General features: G+C 33.9%; 1 protein-coding gene across 1 annotated transcript in view; it reads right to left on the reverse strand.

Annotated features, from left to right (window-relative positions):
• The window catches only part of KIF21A (kinesin family member 21A), an 89613-nt gene that overhangs the window by 43737 nt on the left and 19042 nt on the right, over positions 1 to 26834 (reverse strand). Inside the window, exons 11-25 of the mRNA XM_011967607.1 lie at positions 21372 to 21410; positions 16957 to 17047; positions 16416 to 16533; positions 15815 to 16003; positions 15076 to 15275; positions 12186 to 12293; positions 8308 to 8376; positions 7989 to 8203; positions 7687 to 7840; positions 7320 to 7514; positions 6791 to 6892; positions 5854 to 6019; positions 5350 to 5370; positions 1345 to 1405; positions 916 to 970 (exon numbers count right to left, since the gene is read on the reverse strand). Of these exons, the coding sequence (XP_011822997.1) occupies positions 916 to 970; positions 1345 to 1405; positions 5350 to 5370; positions 5854 to 6019; positions 6791 to 6892; positions 7320 to 7514; positions 7687 to 7840; positions 7989 to 8203; positions 8308 to 8376; positions 12186 to 12293; positions 15076 to 15275; positions 15815 to 16003; positions 16416 to 16533; positions 16957 to 17047; positions 21372 to 21410 (1783 nt within the window). The remainder of the gene's footprint in view (positions 1 to 915; positions 971 to 1344; positions 1406 to 5349; positions 5371 to 5853; positions 6020 to 6790; positions 6893 to 7319; positions 7515 to 7686; positions 7841 to 7988; positions 8204 to 8307; positions 8377 to 12185; positions 12294 to 15075; positions 15276 to 15814; positions 16004 to 16415; positions 16534 to 16956; positions 17048 to 21371; positions 21411 to 26834) is intronic.

Below are 26834 nucleotides of genomic sequence, written 5' to 3' on the forward strand. Positions count from 1 at the left end.
CTTTGTTTTCAAACATTGTAGGATTGTTAGTCAAATCACCTACTATCAAATGCTACCGCATTCAACCTGATATGTACCATTAGGTAGCTCACACATTTAACTGTGTGTGTAATTTATATCATTTTTTAAAAACCCTATAAATATGCATTATAGCTTTGTAAGTTTTTAACACATAATAATTACGGACTGGAATATTATTAAAACCACCTCAAGGCACAGTTAAATAAGAAATACTTAAGAACACACTAGAATGCTAAAATTTAAGAAATCTCCTGCCAATCTAATGATATTGTATGGCACTACACAGTCTACAATTTAGTTAATCAGCAGCTTAAGAATCACCATCCATAATTGTGTTATCCAGTGGGAAAAATATAAGAATACAGTAAAGCCCAATTTCCACCAAGGAGAATTTTTTTTTTTTTTTTGAGACAAAGTCTTGCTCTGTCGCCCAGACTAGAGGGCAGTTGTGCAATCTCGGCTCACTGCAAGCGTCACCTCCCGGGTTCAAGAGATTCTCCTGCTTCAGCCTCCTGAATAGCTGGGACTACAGGTGCCCACCACCATGCATGGCTTTTTTTTTTTTTTTTTTGTATTTTTAGTAGAGACAGGTTTTCACCGTGTTAGCCAGGTCTCGATCTCCTGACCTCATGATCCACCTGCCTCAGCCTCCCAAAATGCTGGAATTACAGGTGTGAGCCACCGTACCTGGCCAGAGAAATTTTTTAATATAAATTTTTTCAGTTACCACTTAAAGGGAAATATGATTAAAAAAAAAACTAAATAAAGAAGATCTTTAGTAAAACCAGACCCTCTTGCTAATCTATTAAGAGTCAAATCTGAACCTATGTGTTTAATAGCAATAACAAATAACAGTGTAAAACATGTTTACCTGATACTTTCAGTTCTTCTTACCTTGCTCTTAGGTTTCACTTCACCACAAAGCTTCATGAGATCTGAAGACAGTGTGCTATATGCAAATAAATAATTAAGCACAAGATTAAATAGAAAATTATTATAGAAAGCTATAGCTCCTCTATATCAATGACTACAAAAAATTTATATGCCTATGGGAAATACAGAAAGACAATATTTAAAGTCAAAATGAACTAATTTAAAAATAATTCATTTATGTTCCTTAAATATTTCAATATTTTCATTTTAAAATGTATGATGGTTAAGCGTAACTTAACTTGGTTTCTATTTACTGTTTCTAAGTGCTATTCACTAGGCCATTAGATTGAAAATTATTTGTTTTATGGTAATTATTTGATACAACGAGATAAAAGTATTTAAAATATTATGTAAATAAGTCAACTCTATTGTTTCTAAATGCCTTCTTACCTTCCTTCTGATCCTGGGCTGTTTAAAGGTGCATCCTCATCAGTACTATCCTCTACGTTTTCTACAAAAAAATGTTTAAAATGTAAGCATTGTCCCCATGTCACAGTTTGAATGGTGACTGCAATCCACATGCTGTAATAAACAACAGCTCAACATCTCAATATGGGCACGATGGTTTTAGTAACTGAATCTAAATAGATAGAATTGTAGAAAAGTATTTCTAAAAACTCTCCTTTGATTGTGTGTTCTAGAACGAGTAAAACATGTTCAAATAGGAAAACCATGACTTTGAATGGTAGAGTATAGAAGAATAACATCCTTCTGAATGAGATGAGTACATATGACTATTGCAGAATTATGTATGTATCCTGTACCATCCAAACATACAAGAATCTACTGTTTAAAAATATAAAGTAAACGCTACATGGGCCTCCTTTAATGTACTAAGCCAACCAAGAATACTACATAAAGTATAAATATAGTTGTTATAGTTACACTTTATCAGTTATGCCAATGTACTTAGATATTTTTCCTTTTTTAATGTCTGTATTTTTGCTTTCCTATAGAAAGAGAGAAGGTGTGTATGAGGGTGTTCAGAAGTCACACATCAGCATGCAGCTCATTCACATGAACACAGAAGACAAAACCAATAGGTTTGCATGCAACAGTTCTGTAAACTAATACAAAGAAACCACTACTATTTCAGAACAACTGTAGCCGACTAGTGAAAAGGGAGAAGAATTAAACATAAAACTGTTAGGAAGTCAGTAAATAAAACAGCCACAGAAAGTAAATGACTTAAAATGCCAGCAAGCCCCTAACATCGGTGTAGGCTGTTTTAATGTATACATTTTATTATAAAAATCATTTCATAAATCTAAAGACAAAATTATGGGCAACATATACATTAAAGAACAATATATACAGTTCATCCCCTTTTAATTTTAAATTTTATATAATACAGGTAGACTATGGCAACATTAGTCAATTGATTCATTTCTCTCCACAAGTGTTCCCTTCCTTTCTCATTGTTCAGTAAGACTTGGTACTATTATCTAAAATAGAATCATATCTAGGACTCACTCAAAGGGGTTTACTTTCTGAAGTGAAAAAAAAAATGGTGATTTTGAAGGCAATATGTATCTCATTAGAGGAAGGCTCAAGGACTTGCTTCACAGAAAGGATAATTGAGTTCTAAGGTACTGAATTAGTAAAGAATATAGAAAATTATGTTATAAAGAAATGACAAATCTAGCCTCTGTTTTCCCTCTGTGTTTTAACCGCAGGCTAAGATTTGCTAGTATTTATCTTGCAGAGTGTGATGGAATTAAATGTTAAACATCATGCAAGTCCTTCGTAAAAAGCTCTTAACTCCTGCTTATGCCTGCATGCCTTAGTTAGAGATAATGGTGTCTTCACAGAACCAGTCTGGCCAGAGCCCAGAGGATCCCACCCAGATGGTCACCAACTCAGACCCTCTTCAGTACCAAGTTTGGTCTGAAGTATTATAGTAATCTGGGCAGCAGGACACACCAACAACTCACTGTTGTACTCTCAACTCTGAGAACACAACTCTAGCCCAAAATTAGCTTCTTTTATCACAGTAGCTTTAAAGACAAAGACAAAACAAAACTCCCAAATACCCTAAAGTTAATCTATATCATTATAAAGTTTCACTGTCTCGTGACTTCACTGGAAGTTAACCAAATAACTGGATTTTTAAAAGTCTTCCTTTAAAGTTATTATTTTAAAAACGTGTGTGTGTGTGTGTGTGTGTAGTTTCCATATACTAATTATATATTTAAAAATTTAACATTGCAGCCCCTGAGACTGCTGTTCTTAGAAAGGTCTGCCTGGAAAACTGGACTTTGGCTGACATATGAAAACAGCTCTCAGAGTGTCTCCAGTCAACTATTAACTAATAAAAGTGGCTCACTGTACATTAGAAATTGCAAATAATATGGCTTATGCTGAACACTTGCTTTCCTTCTGGAAGTCTAGACCAACAGAAGGTACATATGTCACTCACCATCCCCAGTAAAACCCTTGGGCACTGAGCATCTACTGGACTTTCTGGATATAAACATTGCACCAATATTGCTGTGTTTTTTGTTCTGGGGAAAGAAAACACTCTGTGTGATCTCTCATGGGAGGGAGAGAGATACAAATGCCTGGACATGGATTCTTCCAGAGGCCATCTGTGTCTTTTCCCCTTATGAACATTGATATCATAAATCTTAAGTCATGAATACAACCGTATACTAAGCCCTGTGAGTCTTCTAGCAAATCTCTGATGATAGTGGTGACTTTTGGGATCCCAACACAGATACACAAAAATCAGGATGTTCTTTAAAAGCTACAAAAGTACAACCCTGTGAGCATGGGGCGCTGGCCCTGGTTCATCCTCTAGCCTTAAGTTTCATCATTCCATGTCATGAACTTGCTGCTCTGGAGCATCAACCTGTTTGTAGGCCTCAGGTACACAAAAGTGTGGCTAAATTCCGATGCCTTAGCTTTTGCTGCCCCTGTGCCTGGAGCGACTCTCTGGCTCCCATTCAACCTTGTCTTTTTCCTGGCTAACTCTTTTTCTTCACTTATATTTTAGCTTAAATGTCACCTCGTCCAGAAAGCCTTCATTAACTCCTCCATTCTTGTTAGGTGGTCCTACTCTGTGCTCCCATAAGTCTATAGATCTCAATCATTGCCTTCACTGCAATATATCATAATCCGTTCATAGTCTCTCCTCCTCAGCAGGGCATCAAGTCCATAAGGACAAGTTCAGCATCTCACTCATCTTTGAATCCCAGCATAGAGCCCAATGATTGTGATAAAACTGGAGAACAACTAAATGATATTTAAAGCAATGTACCTATGACTTTCTAGCTTCTGTGGATTTAAATTTCATTGTTTTCTCATCTCATGCTTTTTATTTGGCTCCTTTCATCTAGAAGAGCCCCAGTTCCTAGGGCAAATTTCTGCCATGAGTCATAGGTTACATTAGCTGAATGAGTTCCTACTCTCTGCTTTTGACCTTTCTTTAAGCTCCAGAAAATTGAAATTTGTTTGAAAGTTGGAAAACAGTAACACTGCTCATCAAATTACCAATTTAATATTCTTCTGCACATAAAGACATCAAATAATTTATCTGTCGAGTTAAAAGAGAGCATATATTACTATGAATTGAGCCACTAAGAAGAACAAAGAGAAAGAGAAGGAGAAAAAGAAGGAGGAAAAAGACGAAGGAGGAGGAGAAAGATAAAGAAGAAGAGGAGGAGGAGAGGAAGAAGAAGGAGGAAGAGAAAGAAGAGGAGGAGGGAAAAAAGAGGAGGAGGACGGACTGGGGAGGAGAAGGAAGAGAGGGAGGGAGACGAAGAGTGAGAGGGACAGAGGAAGGAGGAGGCAAAGAAACATGCTTGATAACACATGGAATGGAAAAGGGCTAGTTATAATGCCAGGTACTTGAACAGCCTGACCAATATTGTTTCAACCTGTTCTGATAAAATCCTTTGGATAGTTTTGTTCAGTTTACAATATTTAAAAATGTGTGCCTAAATTTACAAAAATAAACAGATAAGAATATATATATATACACACACACAAAGATATATACAGAAGAAAGTTATTTATGAGGTTAAAACAATAGATGCACGTTAATAGATATATTTTAAAAATTTAACAGAACATACATATTATGTTTTTCTATAAGAAAGAGAAAGAAGACAGGGGGTTTATGAAACTGGAGCCACAACTGGAACTCAAATAATAAAAGCGACAACTAACAAAAGCATACTTCTTTAAACATCTAAGAATTTTAAAATCAGGAATGTTTAATAAAGATAAAAGACTTAGTGTGTTTGTGGCCATGGATACATTTCAAAAAAGATCATGCAAAAACCACTTGACCACCAATAAAAATCTTTAAAATAAGATGTACCACAATTAGTGTACATGAACAATTAGTAATTCATGCAGCTGTAGGATACACAGAAAGCTAAACATACTTACCTAATGGTACGCTATCTAGATCTGTGTAAATAACAGCAAAAAGGAAACAAAAAGCAATACTCCAATCAAAACAGATCCAATGTTAAAAACTCCCACATAAAACAAGATTATGTACCATTTACATGTAGAATAGATGCCATAGCAAACACTTATAAGTTTATTTTTAAGGCAGTGAGATACACAGAGTAAAGTAAAGAAACTTGGTTAATATTTTAAGTAATTTAGATAACCAATACGAAAACTTGATTGGTCTTCTTTGCTCATAAAAACTAATTGCTTAATAAGGTTAAGTAAGCCATTTTAAGTTGGTAATCATTTCTTGGAATAACAACAATTACCTTGCCAAAATGTATACATGCAAATTAAAGAAAGAATAATTATTAAAAGCATGAGTAAATATAGCATCTATTCAGTCAAGCCATAGGGGAAAGGGATATACTATACCATGTTGAAAAAGCAAAGCTACCATGCAAATTCATTTAACTAAAATCGAGTACAAATTACCTTGTAAAGCATGGCCTAGTAAAGCATCTAGCTCAGGATTTAATTCTGCCTTCTCTTTCAACATATGGAATAAGAGCTGGTTTTGGGTAGCACTGGTTATTTCTGTTTGTTTGAGTCGACCTTCCAGTACTTTAATTTGAGCCTCTTTCTGGGCAGCCTGAAGACCCTGAAACACAACAAAAAATTATCTTAGGTCATATGAAACAGGATCTACCACACAAAGATCTGTATCAAACAGCAAATGAATATGATATATGGGCTTGACATCAGATAGACCTTGAGTCATCCCAGCTCCTCCACTAACTGGCTTAGTGATCATGGACAAGTTCACCTGTCCAACATGTTATCTTCTGGATTCTCAGTTTCCTCATACGCAAAATGAGATCAATAATAATTACCTCTTGGCACATTGTGAAAATTAAGTGAGATGGCGTAAGAACAGAAAGAGTATAACAGTCCCAACATGGAAAAAAAAGTGAGTCAGAAACCATTATCATCTTCAACATTTGGGCAGGGTTTTCTTACAGGTGACAAATTAGAGAATTTACATTCAAAATAAGAGAATGATTAAATTATTTTTTCTTTTCTGATTCACTTTTGATCTGTAAAGAATCAATGTTAAATTAGTTATGATACCAAACTTGTTTGCATACTGAGAAATTTTTTTCTAATTTTTCCTTTGTTAAAGCAAAAGCGGAATTATTTCTTAAGCTGTTTATCTGCTCTAATAAACAAACATAATAGACGACATGCTAATGAAATTGATCTAAATATTTCTCACTCTTTCTGACTCTAAAGAAGGGTAAAAGAAATACTTTCCAATTATGAATAATCTTCTTCCTTATTACAAAGCGAAGGGTTACTACAGAAAGATAAATAAAACTACAATGAATTAGTCAAAACTTAGGTTTTCAGTAATAGTGTGGTTATATCTGACCTTATTAATGCCCATTGACAGGAAGTGATCTAGCAGGTATCGGGCTTCTGTAAGGGTGCAGGCATTAATGACTGCAGTAACATCCAATGTCTCACCTTCTTCCTATATAAAATCAGCATAATATGATGACCATTACTTTGAGCTGAAAACAGAAGGTAACAGCCTATTGTTTCATATATTTATTTCCTAGTATTGGGTTAGCTAACGAGATGCTCAGATAGGTGCAATATATGATCATTACCCCAAGAAACATAGGGTTTAGTTGAAAAGATAAAATACATTTAAGCAGCTAAGAATTCAAAGTGGGATGTAAAAATGACCCATGTGTTACATAAACAATAAATGTTATCACACAATCAGCAGAGAAATCTGAAAAGCAAGCAGGAAGTGGCATACATGTAAAATCTAAGCATTAGATTAGACCAATAAATAGAAAACACCTTCACGTAAAAACTCAAAGTGCTTTGAATGATAAACAATACAAAAGTACTTTTCATTAAGCCATTACACTTTTCAAAAAATTACAAACCTTTGCTTCTTCCATCTGCATTATGTTGGCTTGACAATCAGAAATACTGTCATTGATGTAATCTATATTAGCAATCAGTGACTCCATCTCTTCATTGATATTAGCCACATTTTTATCTCCCTCTCCATTCTCCTTAACTATCTTCTCCCTTCTTTTTGAAAGTTTCTCTCGTCTTTTTGTCAGTTCCTCCCGTTGCTATTGAGAAAGCAGGTTGGATTTTAAGAAATTATGTTCATCTATTTATATACTGTAGAATCAAAACCCCCCCAAAACTTGGTAAGTGTTAAATTTACCCGGGAAACAAAATTGGAAGAGTAAAATTAACAGTCAGCTAAGGGGGAGCATATCTACTTTCTATTTCCCACACCTTGAGGAGTCTATTCATATCTGCCTCCATGTTGGAAATGGTCATCTTCTGCATGATGATGTCTGTGACTCTGCGCTCAAGGAGCTGCCACTTCATGCGGGCTGTCTTGGAAATAAACACTCGGCCAGTCAATCCTTTCCTCTGATATTTTTTCCTATAATCATATAAAACAGACAAGCATAATTACTTATGCACTTATTTGATTGTGTACTGTCAAATAATGAGCCATTTTTTCATTTAAGTACAACATTCTGTATTAATGGCCAAGAAGATTATGTCAGCAGGAACAGAATTATGTAGACCTGGTTCCATTTGTTGTGGGCGTTGGTAAGGCCTGGACTCTCGCCACAGGAATTCTCATTTTCTGCTGGACTCCTGTCCTTGATGCATCTGTTTCGAGAGCAGCTGCACTGGAAGTTGTGTCCTGAGCAGGGGCATCAGATGAACTCAGCTTCCGAGTAACTTTCCCAGCCACTTTATCTGACATGGGTCTTACTTGCCGACGAAGAGCTGTAACCTGAAATTGCAGCAGAGGTTGACTCATTATCTTAGTCTATAGAAAGACATCATATATCTCAAAGTCAGAATGTTTCTTCCAAATGGTCAGCTTGCTTACTGTACCTCTTCCGTTTTGCGACGTAGAACCACTTCTTGGTTTCTTTTTTGGGCTTCCAGAAGTCTAAGTTGATGCTGTAAAATAATATTAAATAAGTGGAAATAGTAAAGTGAAAGACACAATATTTTCTATTCCTATATAAATATATTTCCCCATACCCCTGGGAACTGTGAGTTCTTAGCAGGATCTGAGTCAACAACCTTGTATACATTATTACAGGTACAGCTGTTTTATCCCAACAAACACAAATAAATACAGATATATCTCATCCCTTTTTGAAAAAAATGAAAGGTTATCTCTGTGTTACATACTTAAATTTGATACATTTGGTGCTTACTACATGCAAGTACTTTTCTAAATGCTTTACAAATGTTATCTTATTTAATTTTGTTAGACATCTTGTTTTAGTTGCTGTTTGAGGCACAGATAGGAAGAAACAAAGTTTAGAATATTTTCAATAGAGTCATCTTATAATATATACAATAATTATAATTTGTTGTAGACATAGGAAGAATATATATTGATTAGTACCTTGTAATAACTATGGATCTTATGGTGGATAAAGTAAATGGACAATAAAACATGTCTGCATTGACTATTAATTTGTTTCCAGGTACTCTCAAAATAAAGATAACTAATTAGGATTACTTCAAGCCATTCTACAGGCATATAATTTAAGAAAAAAATTTGGACTTAAAAAGAACTCAGAGGCCAGGAGCGGTGGCTCATGCTTGTAATCCCAGCATTTTGGGAGGTCAAGGTGGGAGAATCACTTGAGGTCAGGAGTTCAAGACCAGCCTGGCCAACATGGCAAAACCCTGTCTCTACTAAAATTACAAAATTAGCCAGGCATGGTGGCACGTGCCTGTAATCTCAGCTACTCGGGAGGCTGAGGTGGGAGAATCGCTTGAACCCAGGAGGCGGGGGCTGCGGTGAGCCAAGACTGCACCACTGTACTGCAGCCTGGAGGACAGAGCAAGACTCCATCTCATTTAAAAAAAAAAAAAAAAAAAAAAAAAAAAAGGAAAAAAAAAAAAGGAAAAAAGAAAGAACTTATATCTTAATTCCAGTTCTATCATTTATTCAATTCTGTATTGTTGGACAAAGTTTAAGAATGACAGTTCACTACAAACTTCCTTTCTAGTACTTAAATCCTGTTATTTAACAAATAATCCCTCGTGTTTTGCATTCAAATTCAAGCAGACCATTCATTTTAGGTTTATGTATATTTCTGCCTCATCAGATGGGAATTCCTTGAGAAAATGACTTTATCTTATCACAACTATATCTTAATTGCCTGCCACAATGATTGATATAAAAGCAAAATTAATGTGTTTTTTAAATTAATGAATTATCAAAAACTATAATTATCATATAGTTTGAAACTTCTTACTACATTCAATTTCTTCCTATTAAAAATCAAATCTCAAGCTCATTCATATTTTTATATGGTATGTAAATGTCACCCTGAACTTTCTAAGGGTTCAAAGATGAATATGACAAGGAACAATTTTAAAAGGAGGCCAATATGTACACAAGGCAACAAATAAAAGGGAGAGGGAGTATGAATGTTAGCTTTATATGTGATTAGCCAGCATTGTGTCTTTATAATAGAATATAGGCATCATATGTTATGGAAAAGATTCAAAAAGTTCATCCTAGGAGTTCAATATTGATCTCCCTATATCTTATATGAATTAGTAATAAAGAAATAGGTAGCATACACTGTAAAGAAATTATTCCTATTGTCCAAAGGTTTTCATTAAATATAAAATAAACAGACAAAAAATGGAAAGAACCCAAACGTCTATCAACTGATGTATGGACAAAGAAAACGTATTCTATCTATACAACCATAAAAAAGAATGACGTGCTGATACATGTTACAACATGGTTGACCCTTGAAAACATTGTGTTAAATAAAAGAAGCCAGACACAGCTGGGCGCAGTGGCTCACACCTGTAATCCCAGCCCTTTGGGAGGCCGAGGCAGGTGGATCACTTGAGGTCAGGAGTTCGACACCAGTCTGGCCAACATGGTGAAAATCCACCTCTACTAAAAATACAAAAAGTAGTCAGGTGTGGTGGTGCATGCCTGTAGTCCCAGCTGCTCTGGAGGCTGAGGCAGGAGAATGGCTTGAACCTGGGAGGCAGAGGTTGGAGTGAGACAAGGTCATGCATTGCACTCCAGCCTGGGTGACAAAGTAAGACTCCGCCTCAGAAAAAAAAAAAAAAAAAAAAAAAAAAGCAAGACACAAAAGGCCATATCTGGTATGATTCCATTTATATGCAATGTCCACAGAGACAAAATGTAGATTAGTGGCTGCCAGGGGCCAGGGGCAATTGTGAGTGACTACCAATGGGTACAGTGTATCTTCCTGGAGTAACGAAAATTTTCTGTAATTAAAGAGTGGTGATCATTCACACTTTTGTGAATACACTAAAAACATGAATTGTACACTTTAAAAGGTAAATTTTAGGATATGTGAATTATATCTCAACTTTTAAAACAATAACAGAAAAAAAAGAATAGGCAATATATTAGAATGTGCTTTTACTTGATTTCAGTAGGAACAAATTGATAAAAACAAAATTTTAAATGCCCAGGAATTAACTATGACAAATACACTGATTATTAAAATACACTGACATAGTAGGAGAAAAAAAGAAATAAATATAACCTAAATAGAGGAGTCATCTGGCCAAAATATCCACTATACACTTTTCTACCTCACTTCCCCCTTTTCTCTGTCCCCTTTCTTCGTTACATCCCAAAATAGATTTCCATTTTCTAAAATATGCTTTATGCTCATATTTTTCCAGGGAGGATTTAGGAAAAGTTGAGCAAGTAAAAAGGAATAATGGCTGAAACCTAACCAATAATAAAGAGAAAAAGTGAAGGCCTCTTCTTTTTCAAAGAGGGAGACTTGCTGTGTTGTTGTTCAGGCTAGTCTAGAATTCCTGGGTTCAAGCAACCCTCCTGCTAGTCTCTCAAAGTGCTGGTTGGGATTATAGGCATGAGCCACTGCACCCAGCTTCTTCTTTTAAGAAAAAAAAATCATAACTATAATTTTTCACCTAAAAGAAATAATCATATTGCCAAAATTTTGAAAAGAAGAAGAAAAAATATCAACGATAACTTATAACTCTAACACAACTACAATTAGCATGTTGAGATGCATCCTTTGAATTTTCCCTCATTTGTAAAATGACCATGCTTTACACTTAATGTGTGGTCATTTTTCAGATAGGTATACAGTTTCAAAATATGAATGGAATGTACCATAATTCCTTTAACCATTCCTCCCATTGTCAGGGATTTGGTTGTTTTTACTTTTTTCACAATTACAAAGAATCCTAAAGTGAAGATTTCGATGCAGAGTATTTTTACTTATTTTAGATTATTTTCTTCGTCTAAATTCATGGAAGTAGAATCTTGAGTCAAAGGATACAAAAATTTTGATAGTCCTTAGAAAAGCCTCTTCTAATAAGGGCTGGTTGTTACTCTAGGATTATTTATAAGTACTTCTAGTGATAAAACATTCTTCAGAACCATCCTAAACTTGCTATCTTACAAAATACTGCAACTAGTTCCTTGGTCATCCTAGAGATAACCAGTTATTCTTGCCATTTACTTCTATGTCATCATCTGGAAAATAAGTCTCAAATAAAATATATAATATTACAGTTTTTTAATGAACTCTTATACTGAATTACCATAATGCACATATTGTAATAAATGACATTTTATAATATGTATGCTTATCTATTGTCCTTAACCTGCAATTAGTAGTTAGGGTTACCAGAAATTTTTCCTCCATTTATTAAACCATCTTTTTCAATGTACAATTTTGTTACATAACTGAGAGTTAAAATCCACTTACATCTCTTTTACGTTGATCCTTTTTCAACTGAGCAATCTCTCTGTTTCTTCTAGACTCAGTCAGTCTGGCTTTCTCTTGTTCTTCTTTCATTTGCTTCATTAGGCGAACCTAATCAATTAGGTATATACATCTATTGAAATTACTCTGTCACAGCATTCATTCAATCAAGCACATATATGGAAGTAAGTTCTTAGAATTCCGAATACTTAACATGGAAACATGCAGTTTTACTGCACATTTAAAATGGGCAATTCTTATTTCTGTGAGATTCATGTATTTCTGTTTCTAATACATTTTTATTTGCTTAGTATTCTATAATTTTTGTATTCAATATTCAGTTGTTCTGCAACTTGAAATCTTGATACTTAGCTTACTATCAGTAGCTGTGTGACCTTGATCGAATTACTTTACCTCTCTAGGCTTTGGTTTGCTCATCTATAAAATGGAAATAATATTTCCATAGCATTGGATTTTTGTGAGAACTCAACCAGTTAACACCCACAAAATGTATTAACAGTACCTGGCACTTGAATTCTCAACAACTTAATAAAGCACTTAATGATTTTTAGCTACTGTTGTTATTAGCAACTACACAACATAATAATCTAATGACGGTTATGTGCCTCATAACAACATTTAACTCAACAATGAACCACATTTAAGACAGTGGTTTCATAAGATTATAGTGGAGCTATAGTGGTTTATGTATTTACTATACTATACTTTTTATAGTTGTTTTAGACTTATGAAAAAAAAAGGTAACTATAAAGCAGCCTCAGGCAAGCCCTTGAGAAGATATTTAAGAAGAAGGCATTTTTATCATAGGAGATGACAGTTCTACATGTGTTAATGCTCCTGAAGGCCTTCCAGTGAGACAAGATGGGGAGTTGAAGACGGTGATACTGATAATCCTCACTCTGCATAGGCCTAGGCTATTGTGTGTGTTTGTGTTTTAGTTTTAACAAAAAAGTTTAAAAAGTAAAAAATATAAAAATTTTAAATAGATAAAAGCTTACAGAATGATGATATAAAGAAAAAATATTTTTGTACGGCTATAAAATGCATTTTGTGTTTTAAACTATGTGATATTTCAAAAGAGTCAAAAAGTTTTTTTAACTTAAAATATTTATAAAGTACAAAAAAATTACAGTAAGCCAAGGTTAGTTTATCACTGAAGAGAGTTTTAAAAATAAATTTAGTGTAGCTTAAGTGTATACAGTATTGATAAAGTCCACAGCAGTGTATAGCTATGTCCTAGGACTTCACGTTCATTCACCATTCACTCACTGATTCACCCAGAGCAACTTATAGTCCTGCGACCTCCCTTCATGGTAAGTGCACACCTTACAGGCACACCTTGGAGACCTTGAAAGTTTGGTTCCAGAGCACCGCAAAAAGGTGAATTCACATTAAAGCAAGTCACACAAATTTATTTGCTTTCCCGGTACATATAAAGTTATGTTTATACTATACAGTAGTCTATTAGGTGTGCAATAGTATCATGTTTAAAAAAATAGTTTGCATGCCTTAATCAAAAAACTTAATTGTTAAAAAGAAAATGCTGACAGAGACACGAAGTGAGCAAATGCTGTCGGAAAAATAGCAGCAGCAGACATCCTCAAGGCAGGGTTGCCACAAACATTCAATTTGTAAAAAATGCAATATCTGCAAAGGTCAATAAAGCAAATCACAGTAAAATCAGGTATGCCTATAAAAGTGTACAATTTTTGGCTGGGCACACTGGCTCATGCCTTTAATCCCAGCACTTTGGTAGGTTGAGGTAGGTGGATCAGCTGAGGTCAGGAGTTCGAGATCAGCCTGACCAATATGGTGACATCCTGTCTCTACTAAAAATGCAAAAATTAGCTGGGCCTGGTGGTGTGCACCTGTAGTCCCAGCTATTTGGGAGGCTGAGAAAGGAGAACTGCTTGAACCTGGGAGGCAACAGAGTGAGACTCCCTCTCAAAAAAAAAAAAGTGTACCATTTTTTATCTTTTATACTGTATTTTTTACAATACCTTTTCTATGTTTAGATATGTTTGGATACACAAATATTTAGCATTGTGTTAAAATTGCCTAGAGTATTCAGTATAGTAACATGCTGTACAGGTTTGTAGCCCAGGAGCAACAGGCTCTACCATGTAGCCTAAGTGTGTAGTAGGCTATACCATCGAGGTTTGTGTAAGTACACTCCACGTTTGACAAATAATCACCTAAAAATGCATTTCCCAGAACGTACCATCATTAAGTGATGCATGGTTATACTATCCAAATCACTTCCATATTTGCTATTTTATTGCTATTTTAAGAAAACTACAATGACTTTCATGATAGACGTAAAGAATAATTGATTCCTCAGCAAAAACAGATAACAGATCAGGATTTGCACACTCTCTTTGGACAGGGGAAGGAAATTAGTGCTTTTCTATGTATAGAAATGATAAACACTAAATGTAAGACAGTTATTAGCTATTGGAGAATGAGGAATATGATCAGGAAGAGATAAACAGAAGGCTTACTGTGTATCTGTAATGCTTAATATTTTAAACTGGATTGTGGATACAACGTTTGTTAGTTATTATCTATGCTTTCTTGCATATTTGAAATATTTTATGTTTTTGCTAAGCTTGCGTAAGAGTTGTAAGAGAAGAAATATCCATCAATGTCTAAGAAGCCCTGATGAGCACATGATTTTCAGCTACTCTTGAAGAAAGGCTTTGATGAGGAATGACTATCAGAAACAAATTCTAATTGCCAAAGGAAAGTACATCATTTGTAAGATTGGGTTACCTTTATCGAATACGGAAAGAATCACAATAGTTATTTATTTTTTGTCCCAATTGCAAAATCATACTGAACATCAAACGTTAATGGAAAAAACAATCAATACCTTTGTTTTTTTCATTTCCATCACATCCTGCTGCAATTTCTTCAATTGCTTTTCATACTGAGACTGATTTTTAAGCAACCTTGCATGTTCTTTTTGAGCTGCTTGAAGCCTCTGCAGTTCTTTATTCATGGCTTGGAGTTTCTTTTCATATTCAGACCTAACTTTTTTTGCTTTTTCTTCTGAGTAAGATTCTACTGAGCCTAAATGACCAGAGGATATTTTTATATGTTTTTTGTGAGACACAGATTTTTATTTCACAGATTTACAGTCCATATCCAAAGAGAAGAGCTACTTCCCAAACATTCACATCTCAGAAGACTAGGGTGTCTTTCAATCATTCTCTCTTTATTATCTACTCTTACCCTGTTTAATGATTATTGAAGCTTATTCATTAATATGTTATGTTAAAGTGTACCCAACATAAATCAAAACATTAAAACAACCATAAATTTGTATAAAGTGAGTAAACAGCCTAGGCAGATATCAGTATGAAAAAACAAAATAAATAACAATATTTAACATTATGAGACAAATTAACATATAATCTGGTCAGAAAGTATTTACAAGCTACCTATAACTTTTAAATAAAAGACACAAACTGAGACTTGCAAAAACAAAACAAACAACCTTTTTTAGGTTTAATACGGCTTCTATCATTTTTTTCTTCTACAGGAAAAGATAAAAAACCCATTTTGAAGATTCAGCTTGGACTTTCATTTGAATTAAATATAATTCTTACCTAAGTTTTGAAGCACCTGGTCTCTTTCAAGCTGAGTGTCCCGAATTTTATGTTGCAGCATCATTAGCTTCTCTTCATACTGCTTTTTCAGAGTCTGCAGTCTTTTCTGGCTGTTTTCTAGTTCATCAATCAGCTTTTGCTTAATTGCAATTTCACAAGTAATGTTTGCCAAGTCTGCTTGATAATTGGCTATTTATAAAAGAAGAAAATAAAAATCCTGGTACTAGGTCAAAATATCAGAATTCTAGCTTTCAAACAAGAGCATAAAAACCATCAACTAGGTATTTTTATTCACTGATTAGTCATTAGGAAAGTTTCCTGGATAAACCAAAAACCAAAAAGGTGAATGAGATAAAGAGTGTTCACTTTGATCAAGGACAATGCTATTTGTACTCAGCAAGAATGGAAATCACACAATGACTACATCCAGCAAGAGAAGTAACTCATTTGTTTAGCACATAAGCCTTGGAAGGCAAATGTAGGTCAGTAGTCACAAAAGTTGCTTTCATCAAGTATGAAATGGAGAATGTTAAGAGTTTTCTGTCACGGTTTAAACAACTTCCCAAAATGAATTTTTGCCCTTATACCAAATGGCAAGTACCTTTTTCATCTGATTCAGAATCTGATTCATCAGAACTTTCACCACCCTCAATGTCATCTTCCTCCTCCTCCTCCTCCTCTTCTTCATCCTCATGATCACTCATTTCTTGACTTTCTTCCTAAAATGTGATTTGTGAAAATTAATAGCAAAATATTGGCAAAACAAACTGATTCTCTCATTGAGAGAGGCTGCTGGAGTACAAAATACAGAAACATAAAAAAGTTCACTTTTCATCAGTATAAAAATCCTTCCAAGATGTTAAGGTTATTAGATAATAATTTTGTCTTAAACCAAAAAGTATTTCATCTCTCATAGTATTCTATCCTTGCCTCTGCAACACAATGCTTTCAACAATACATAAGATTGAGAGTTGTCAATATTTTACAGTTCATATTTCTGAAGAAACATCTTCAAAGAAATAGATTGAACAGAATGCATCATAAGCAGTTCATTTTTCTACAAGTAAGTTAGTAAGTTATCAGCAACCAAGAACAACTAAACCTGGTGACTAAAACTGACAAGTTCATTCTTTCACACTTACCACTTCTAATTCATTGTTTTCTCTTTCTGAAGCACCCTTTTCTTCTTTCTTCTCTTGATCAGTGTCCGTATTATCCTCTTTACCAGCCACACTAAAAAAAGGAACATAAGGGTATGGTGTTAAAACAGAAAGGAAAAGTATTCACTTTTTTTCTCTCAGATTTTTAAAAGCCATCAATGATTTGTGAAAACAAACTTTAAATGTTGGTCACTTAAATGAGCAAAGCTATTCTACCTGACGCTTCAGAGAAAAATGGAAATTGCCAACCAGTCAATAGTGTAATGATTTATATCACTGGAGAAAAGCTTATTTTCAGAAAACACTGAGGAATAGATTATGCCTGAAAGCACGAGACCTCGACACCCCTAAGAACTAGTCACAGTAGCAGTCAATTAACTGGAATTCAAAAGAAATCAAACATTTTTGTTTTCTCATTTGAATACAAAAAACTTATCTCATATTAATACAATGATATAAAAAACTACATTTTTATTGATGTCCTAATACATTTAAGAGTAAATTTAAAGTTCCAGATTAAATCTGCCCACAGTAAGCTTGTCTACACTAGCTACATCCATCAGTGTGTTCAGGTCTCCTTCAGGTAGTGGCACAGGCTCTTTTTTCTTAGGCAGCCCATACAGCACAAGGCCACTTCTCATTATGGTCTCACACAATGGGTCTTTGCATACCAAAAACTGTCTAATGTTCAGGCTGCCCTTTGATTGAATAGAAAATTTCAGGGTCTGCCACAAGATTCACCTTATAAGTGGAGGCTGTCCTCTTCAGTTACCTAGTATCTACAACCATAACTACACACATATCAGGGAATGATTATAGCTAAATTAATTCAGCCCTGGTGGTCCTGAGGAAAAGAGAGAAGTTTTGTATACCCAAATAACTCTAATCCTTTGTGGATTTAGCAATCAACTATGCACAGACAGTACACTACTGATCACTAGACTCACATATTTAATTAAGCTAAATAACATTAAGAAAGTAAACTTTAAATGAATCTGTATATGAACTATTTCCTTTTGTGCTATAGTAGCATTTTAAAATCATTAAAAAGCACTTTGAGAGGCCGAGGTGGGTGGATCACGAGGTCAGGCATTTGAGTCCAGCCTGGCCAACATGGTGAAACCCCGTCTCTCCTAAAAATACACAACAGCCGGGTATAGTGGTGCATACCCGTAATCCCAGCTACTAAGGAGGCTGGGGCAGAAGAATCGCTTGAACCCGGGAGATGGAGGTTGCAGTGAGGCGAGATCATGCCACTGCACTCTAGCCCGGGGGACAGAGTGAGACTCTGTCTCAAAAATAAATAAATTAGTTAATTAAAATAAATTTTAAAAATAAATAAATAAATAAATAAAATACTCAAATAATACAATATTCTCTGAGTAAAATTCCTCTAGAAAAAAAACTTTATCAGAATAGCTCAATAACAGCTATTGTTTTTTCATATATTCTTCTATATTAAATAATTTCCCTAATATATGGATTGATTTTTAGCTTTTAGGCTAAAAACTTAATCTCATTTAGGCCCTATTATAACTATAACTTTAATGATTAACTGTAGGTTTCTATTCTCAGAGATATTTTTGTACTGAGCACTATGAATATAAATACTTTTCCCTTGTAAGTACTTTTCAGAGTTTGTCATTTATGTTTATGTTATTATTTATTTAGTGCCTGTATTTCTCACTAGACAGTCAGCTTCCTAAGGGAAGGGATCATGTCTGTTGGCCTCCACATTACATCCCTAGTACCCAGGGCCTGGCACATAACGAATGTGAAGTAAGTGGTTTGTTAAATAAATCAATCCCTGTGACTACGCATAAGCACCTCTGTTTGAACATGCTTATGTGTCTCATGTACTAGCTCGGTTGGAGTAGAATGGTACAGTTTTAAAAATGCATAAAGATGCATGAGAGACAGCATATATATGGCGAGAGAAGAAATTACAAGTAGGAGTACCAATATAACAGTCTTAACTGGAAATGAATGAAGTAAATTGTAACAGGGATCCATGAGTGCTGTTAAATCATTTGCATGGAGAAAAAAATGAGCTTGAAGAAAACTAGGAACCACCTAGAAAGAACTTTTATAATAAACAAGAAATAATTTGGTGTGATATACTAAATGCCTCTCTTAGGTTGCTTATAATATACTAGGACTGCTGATTTTCCACCATCATGCAGTTCAAGCTGAAAATCTAGAAAGAAATTCCCCTTTCATCCATCATCAATTAAAAGGCCAGCAGTATGTACTCAAACAGTGCTATACTTGAGGTCTAGGTCTAAGGTGTAGGGCTAGGAAAGGACAATTTATTAGGGAGACATCTTCCAGCAGGTTTCCCAATTCCCTCTCCTGGGCAGTCTCCCTTTCTCACCTGTGACTGCTACAGAATACAGTTTTCATTATTCTCTGTTCTTGTATTACTTCAAGTTCCAACCAAATCGCATTATACTTAAGTTTACGGCCATACAACCACCTTATTCCAAACATTTGACTCAACATATCCTTCTACTCCCTACTCCAAGTCACTGATACCCAGTTAAACAAATGCTATCTTTACGTCTACATTAACTCATATATTATAAGTCATTCATGCCACTTCTGATGCAGAAAAATCAGCAGTCATAACTTTACATTATTAATTTAAAGGCTTAAGCTTTTAAAATACAAGTTGATAGTTATAATTTTTATACCTCAAATATTCAAGTTTTCCTCAGTAAACCGAGGCAAATTGATACCTAAAATAAGTATCTAAGTAGCAATGGAAGATATTTAAATTAGTACTTTATATAGAATCAGAAGCTTGGGAGCTGGAATTAGCAATTAACCCCTTCATTTGATAAACAAAAAGGGAACTGTGGCCTGGAGAAGTTAATCCCCTCAAGAGGACTAAAACCAGTTATCCTGACTCCCAGACCATTTCAAAGTTCAGTTCACAGACTGGAAGCATCTCCATCACTTGGGAGCTTATTACTTATGCAGAATCTCAGGCTCCACCTCAGCCCTACTGAATCAGAATCTGCATTTTATCAAAATCCCTAGGAGATCTGTACACACGACTATGTTTCAGACATTGTTCTGTAACCACCAAACCACTCTGCTTTTGCTATCCTTCAGGGATCATGTAAAGATGGAAGTAAACTCCTTTCACTGAGTACATTTAAAGGACTTGAGTATTTTATGGTGATTAAGTGCTTCCACACACAATTTTAATGATGTATCTTATTTTGACCTTTCAGAATAGAAGAAATTTCACAATTTTAATGCCTTAATTTAACTCCAGTAATAAACATGTTGTCCTAAATATGTATTGCTTAGGTGAGTTAGGGTATGACTGATAAAAAAATTAAAATTATAGTCTAAGTACAGAATACTTTAAAGAACCTATGGACTTATGGCATATAAGTATAAAAACTTTAGAATACTATATAACATACTAAATATAATTATAAAATATAAATTATAATTTAAAGAAAAACATTTTAAACTTTAAGATATTTAAAGTAAGATATTCATTTAACTAATTGCATAGTATAAGTTCTCAAGCTCTTAAGTAAAAGATGAATTTCTAAAGTAGGGCTTCCAAAACAGTTAAATATTACCTTGAAACTAGTATGTTTTCTTAATCATTTTGACTGTAATCTAGAGACTTGTTTAGGAAAATCTATGAAGAAAAGTTCTGATAAGGAAAATATCACTTGATCCTTGGTTAAATAATCCTAATTCTGAATCAGTAAAATGCAAATCAAGAATATGATTCTAAATTTTGCTCGTTTCCAATGAAAAAAGCAACTATCCTGTTTTTGATGTCCACTTCAAATACATTTTAAAAGCAAAAATTGTTTTTCTATTTCAACCTTAAGAATGTCTTATAAATCTTACTTGTAATCAGGCCACAGTTTCCTTTTGTTTGTTGTCATTTTAACGGTTTTTTTTCCAGTAAAGATTATATTAAATAAATAAGAGAGAGACAGAAGCCCACCCATGACTCAGCATGTGCTACAACAAAATGTCAATTTCCATTCTGCTCACAAGTTTCCGTAAGACAAAGAATTACTGTTGTTTTTTCTTTTTTAAATAAATCAAATGGCAGGGGTTTTAGGGCCATTTTTACCCTACAAAAGCTAAGTCATCATCATAATTATCATAGTTTATTCTGTAATCACATGAAACTGCCTGAATTTTAATTGAAGTATCTAGTGAAGATTTTATTCTTAAAAAGTACTTTCTTAAAAATGTATTACAGTGTTCTTGTTAGTTTTATAAAGTCAGCATTACTTTTAGGAGCACCCCAGCTTATCTAGTCTGAAACAATATATAATACTATAACACATTTCCTTGTGAATGGCAACTCAGTATTTAAACATTTTAATAGAAAACCTGGGAAATATTCCAACCTTCTTTCTTCTCGATTGCTTTCCTCAAGTTTCTGTAGCCTTCAAAATCACGAGGCACAGTATTGGAAGGCCAAGCCAATGAAGGACAAACCAGACAGTAAAAAGCGAAAGTGATAAGAAGGTAAAAATGATACATGAGCTTGAAGACTTTAAAATAAATTTTAAAAGATATCATCAAAGGACAATACACAGTAAAAAGGCAATACATTTGTATGAATAAAAAGTAAGTAGAAAATCAAGCAGCAATATATCTAAGAAGAGTATATAGACTATCAGTTGAAATTATGCAGCAGCAAAATGTATAGTCTCAATTTATAAAAGTTGACAAGGATTAGGCATTCTTGGATGCCTTTTCTTTAGTCTGAAGTGGGTCAATTTACTCAGCTTCCCCCAAAAAAGACCACTTTCAATAATATATTCTTTCTTTCAAGCGTTTACAGAAGAATTTTTAATGGCATCATTAAAAGAATTCACAAAGTAATGCCTTTATACCATAATATGAAAATACCACTAATACTAAATTCTAGGATACTACTTTTAAAAACATACTTTCTGTTGTAATACACTACATATGAAAATCACTAAATCTAAAAAAAAAACTGATTTCAAAGTTATACATGAAATGGTATTGCAGGCAAATGAATATGGTTGTTATGATATCTGGGAAAAACTGTAATTTTATTACTTGAAAATAAAATTTCACATTGGGATTAAAGAGTTTACTAATTATTATAAACTATTGAACGGGCATATCTATAAAGCAATAGTGGCAAAAAAAAAAAAAAAAGAGGTGGGGAGAACTGTAGTACTTTCCATTAGTAAGATTGTTTTTTAACCAGAAACATATAAGAAATACCATGTGTACAGGGTTTTAAAGATAAAGAATATTCAATATTAAAACTTGGAGATCTTTACTCAGTGGAATGTACTGTATACCAATATTTGTCATGTAGAAAAAAAGACAGATGTGCTAGGCTCTGATTAAGTATATGGCAATTTTGATATAGAACACTTCTGCCCAGAATATTTTTCAGAAAATATTTTTCAGAATCATCAATATTTTAAAATGAAGAGACTGAATCACAGGTATGAGTTATTTTATCAAGCCAGTTCTTTTCATTTTAATTTCGTAATATATGTGCTCCCATGTGATTCTTATTTACTGGTCTGTGATTGTTTTCGCATCAACTTACATGCCGCCATTAGATGAGACTAGCAATCTTTCTGAGAAAAAGTCTACAAAGTAATATACAGTAATCAAACGGTCCAGTATAGTGATTAGAAAAAGCAAAGTAAAGCCACTGCCTAAGAAATCTGTGTTTCTAGAGTTTCAACCCAACACCACTAAATGCAAATCAGTGCAGTCTGATCGATGAGTGAAGTTTTTTTATGTTGCAAGTCATTTAAAGCTAGATATCCAAAAATATGGGATTTAATATGTGAATGGTAAATTTTCCTCGTCCACATACAAAAATTTCAAAAAACTTTTATGTCTACTTTAGGCTTATACTAATGATAATGAGCTACAATGGCTCAGAGAATGTGGTTTCCTCACGAAGAACCCAGATTTTCTATTTTCAATATAGAGACTTTTGTTAGCTTATACAAGAAAGCTATATTAAAATATAAAGCTGACATGAGCTAGCAAGTACATAAATTTTAGACACCTCCTAAATTGCCTTTTTAAAAACCATTACAATCAGTGGTTCAAAAAGACAATGGAGGGACAGAGAAATAAACTAAAAATCTAACACCTCTCCCTAACTTAAAGGAGTTCAGTTTTTACTTCGTTTAGTTCCCCTACAATGTTTCTTCTACAGTTAAAGAGAGAGAATGACAATTCTTGCCAACCATTCTAACATTTGTGTAACTGAAAGATACGCAACATAGTTTAATTGTTATTTTCTTACTATCTACACCTCTGGATTATTCTACAGCTCAACAGAAAATAAGCACAATAAGGTAGAGGAGCAAACCTTAAAACCTTACATATTAGCTATTAGTTATAGTTCTGATAAAGACTGATGCAGAAGACAGCATTTGTGGCATCCTTCTTAAACACAAATGCAGCTTCTGGCATTAAAATGATCCAGTTACTACTCTTCCTATCAACTCTTACATTGTTAGAGGCCTTGTAGCCACGGCAACCAAGAATCTACAACACAGAGCAATAAATTAAAAGACACAGAGCTTCCAAAGAGTTTGTGAATTCAGTGACAAGGAAAGGAGGCAACTATAGAAGCCAGGACAGCTTAGAATAGCTGAATCCAAAGGTCAAGCAAGCCCCAGTCAGGTTTTAGAAACTCATAGGCACAAGAAGGTAAAAAAAAAAAAAAAAAAAAACAAAAAAAAAACACTTTCCTACTCTTTTTTTCATTAGATTATGCTGTCTAACATATTTTGTTGTATGGATTAATGTATCCTCTTTAAAAATTACAAACACCCCTACAAAGGAAGCTTGTTGGTTATCAGTCATTTCCACTGGTATGAATTCCTTTAGTCAAATGGCTTTGTTCCTGAGTTTGAATTTAAGGAGATCAGAGAAGTAGATAATTTTGAAATTGGGAGCACTTCGGGGTAGGGCAGAATTACATGAGAACTGGACCGCATAAGAGAGGAATGGATCAAGGTAGCATGGGGACACAGGAAGGTTAGTAAGAACGAATGGCTCAAGCAGAAATTCCCATTTTTCCCCCAAAGACTGGCCTACACCTATAAGAGGGAAAGAAGGTTCTTTCCCTGTCTTGCCTTTTCTTGCCCCCTTCTGAATTATTCTTACCATATTATAAAATGGGCAGAAATCATTTTATGTGAGTGAGCTGGGTAATTTGGATACCAAGTATTTACAATGCTTGCTAGAGAAAAATTAGGCCAAAGTTTCAATTAATTTTTAACTGAACCTCCTGTATGTGTAAGGTTGAGGCAGACCCACATTTTGCAATGCCCTCTCTGACAGATAAAATAGATAAACATGAAGCATGGAATGAAACTCAATCAGAATCAATGCATCTAAACAGGAGCTATCACTTCCAAGGAGCTCTTGTGGAAGACTGAGCACTTTAGTAAAGCTGTTGTCCTTCTAAACATTTCTGGAACTCTAGGTATATTGTATGCTGGATTTTTTCAACTTGTAGGGAATCCTTTGGCTAAATGAGGGCTTAAGCTATATTTTAAAAATAGAAATTGACACACAGTTAAAAGTTATTGGGATCCAAGTGTGATGAACAAAATGCTTTATCAAACTAAGTAAAAGAGGATTGGTTTTCATTTTTTAATTCAAAAAAAAAATTTGATTATAGTATGGTAAGACCTACTAAATGTTATAAATTCTTATATGTAGCAATAAAAATTTATAAATTGGCTCTAAAAATGTTTTTAGTTACATGGCATAGTACACAAGAAAATTTTTCAGATTCACATATTATATAGGTGTCAGTTTTATAAAATTATATAGGTGTCAGTGTACAAAGGTACACTACAGCATGTGTGAAAATGCTCTTTAAAATGTTTGCATATAGCACTCTATAGGTATATTAATTTTTAGAAAGTATTAATTTGTTTTTCTCATTCTAAGCTATCTTTCATCTCTTATCTGGCTCATTCACAAATATTTTATCTCTAATTATGTGGTTTTTTGTTAGGAAATGAATTATTTTCTTCACTTAGGCTTTAATGTTTAAATCCAGTTGTTTGGTGAGTTCTTATCAGTATTAACATCTATTATTTTTATTGTAATAATTATCACAACTACATAATCACTGAATTAGTCACAACCACTATTAAAATGTTCAAAACAGCCTAGATTTCTATTGGGATCCTTAGTTGTTTTTCATTAGTCATATTCAACAAGTGATTAAGGAAATATCTCTAAATTTACCTCAAAAGGAAAAAGCAGTATCAGTTGTGACCTTAAAAAAAAACTTTGCTTATACTTACTTATTATTTATGAATACAAATGACCTAGATCTTTGAAAACAAGTCATACCATTTGACATTTTGACCAACTACAGAAGTGGATTTTACAAGTCAGTGATAAGTCATGTGTAAAAGTCTCAAGTTAATTCAAGCAGTAACTCGGGTAACACTAGTTTCGATAATCCTATGATCATTATTTCAGTTTTAATTGCCCTCCATAGGGGGAGAGCTAATCATTATACATTTCTTAATGCTGCCATAATCAATGATCTATGAAAACATCTAAGACAGTAATATCTCAAGAATGCAATTTCAAATGCAATGCCTAACCATAATGTACAATTCCTTGTTTTAATTATTCTCTCTAAACTCAAGAACACAAAGCAGAGTTAATTTGAAGAATTTAAACTTCCAATGACTTTGATCAACTGGCTGCTCCAGGAAGAAATGCCTGGCTGCCTAAATACATTTCTAAATAAACTGAGCAAAGCAGCAGGTAGGCTAAACGTCTACATCAGTTCTACAAAGCATTCCTCCTGTAACAAACCAGGTGGCAAATCAGATGATTTTGCTTCCTTTTGAATATCTAGCCAAAAATGTTTAAATTTAATTTGACTGGCATGCTCAAAATATAGTCTCTGTAAGTAATCTGACTGCACAATAGAATCAGTGTGTAAACATGTAAAGAACTTATGAATATTTAACCACTTACACATTACAAGTGGTTAAATTTTCATTTTCTTCCTCTCCTTTGCACCCAGTTGATTTCAGAGGGACAAACTATCAGGATGCAAGAAAGAGAAAGCCTAGAACAGTGGTGAAAAGCTGAGTAACTCCTTGTTGGAAGATTCAAAAAGCCTGAAATAGCATAAATAATTTTCACATAATCAAATTAGAAGCCCTGCAGAAAATATTTAAGAGACCAAATGACATTACATGACATTCTGATGGATTAGTTTAGCCTTTAGTTAAACTAATCTAGACAGGGATGAAAATATCCATGAGATTACTTAATTGTATTAGGAAATGGGGAAAAAAATGAAAACACTGAGTTGTAATGGTACAGCAAGCTTTGCCGAAAAGCAAAATGAATGGAATGCAAAAGCAGCTATTTGAAGAAATAATAAAATAATTTATAATAGTAATTTTATATTGTCATGGTCTAAATAAAATTAATTACCATATTATTACAATTAAATCTATTTTTCTTACACATAAGTAGAGATAAACCATTAAAAATATAGTTGTAGTTTCAGCTAACATAGTGATTTATTTCATATACTAAAGTACTCATGAAACTATGTATGCTCTTTATAATTGCAAATTAAAATACCCTGAAAAGGAAATAGAGATTCATTTAGCAGTGATTTTATAATCCCACCTTTTTTTCTTCCTCTTTTCTTTTCTTTTCAACTTCTCTAAATCTTTCTTTGCTAGGTCTATAATTTCAATGGTTTCTTTGTCTGAGGATAGTATAGTAGGAGAAAAAGTTGATGATCCACTGAAATATGGCGCTCTTGCTGTGGCTCTTGTCAAGTTTTTCCGAAG

Source organism: Mandrillus leucophaeus, unplaced genomic scaffold (assembly GCF_000951045.1).
Source record: "Mandrillus leucophaeus isolate KB7577 unplaced genomic scaffold, Mleu.le_1.0 Scaffold1199, whole genome shotgun sequence".
Classification (NCBI taxonomy): Eukaryota; Metazoa; Chordata; class Mammalia; order Primates; family Cercopithecidae; genus Mandrillus; species Mandrillus leucophaeus.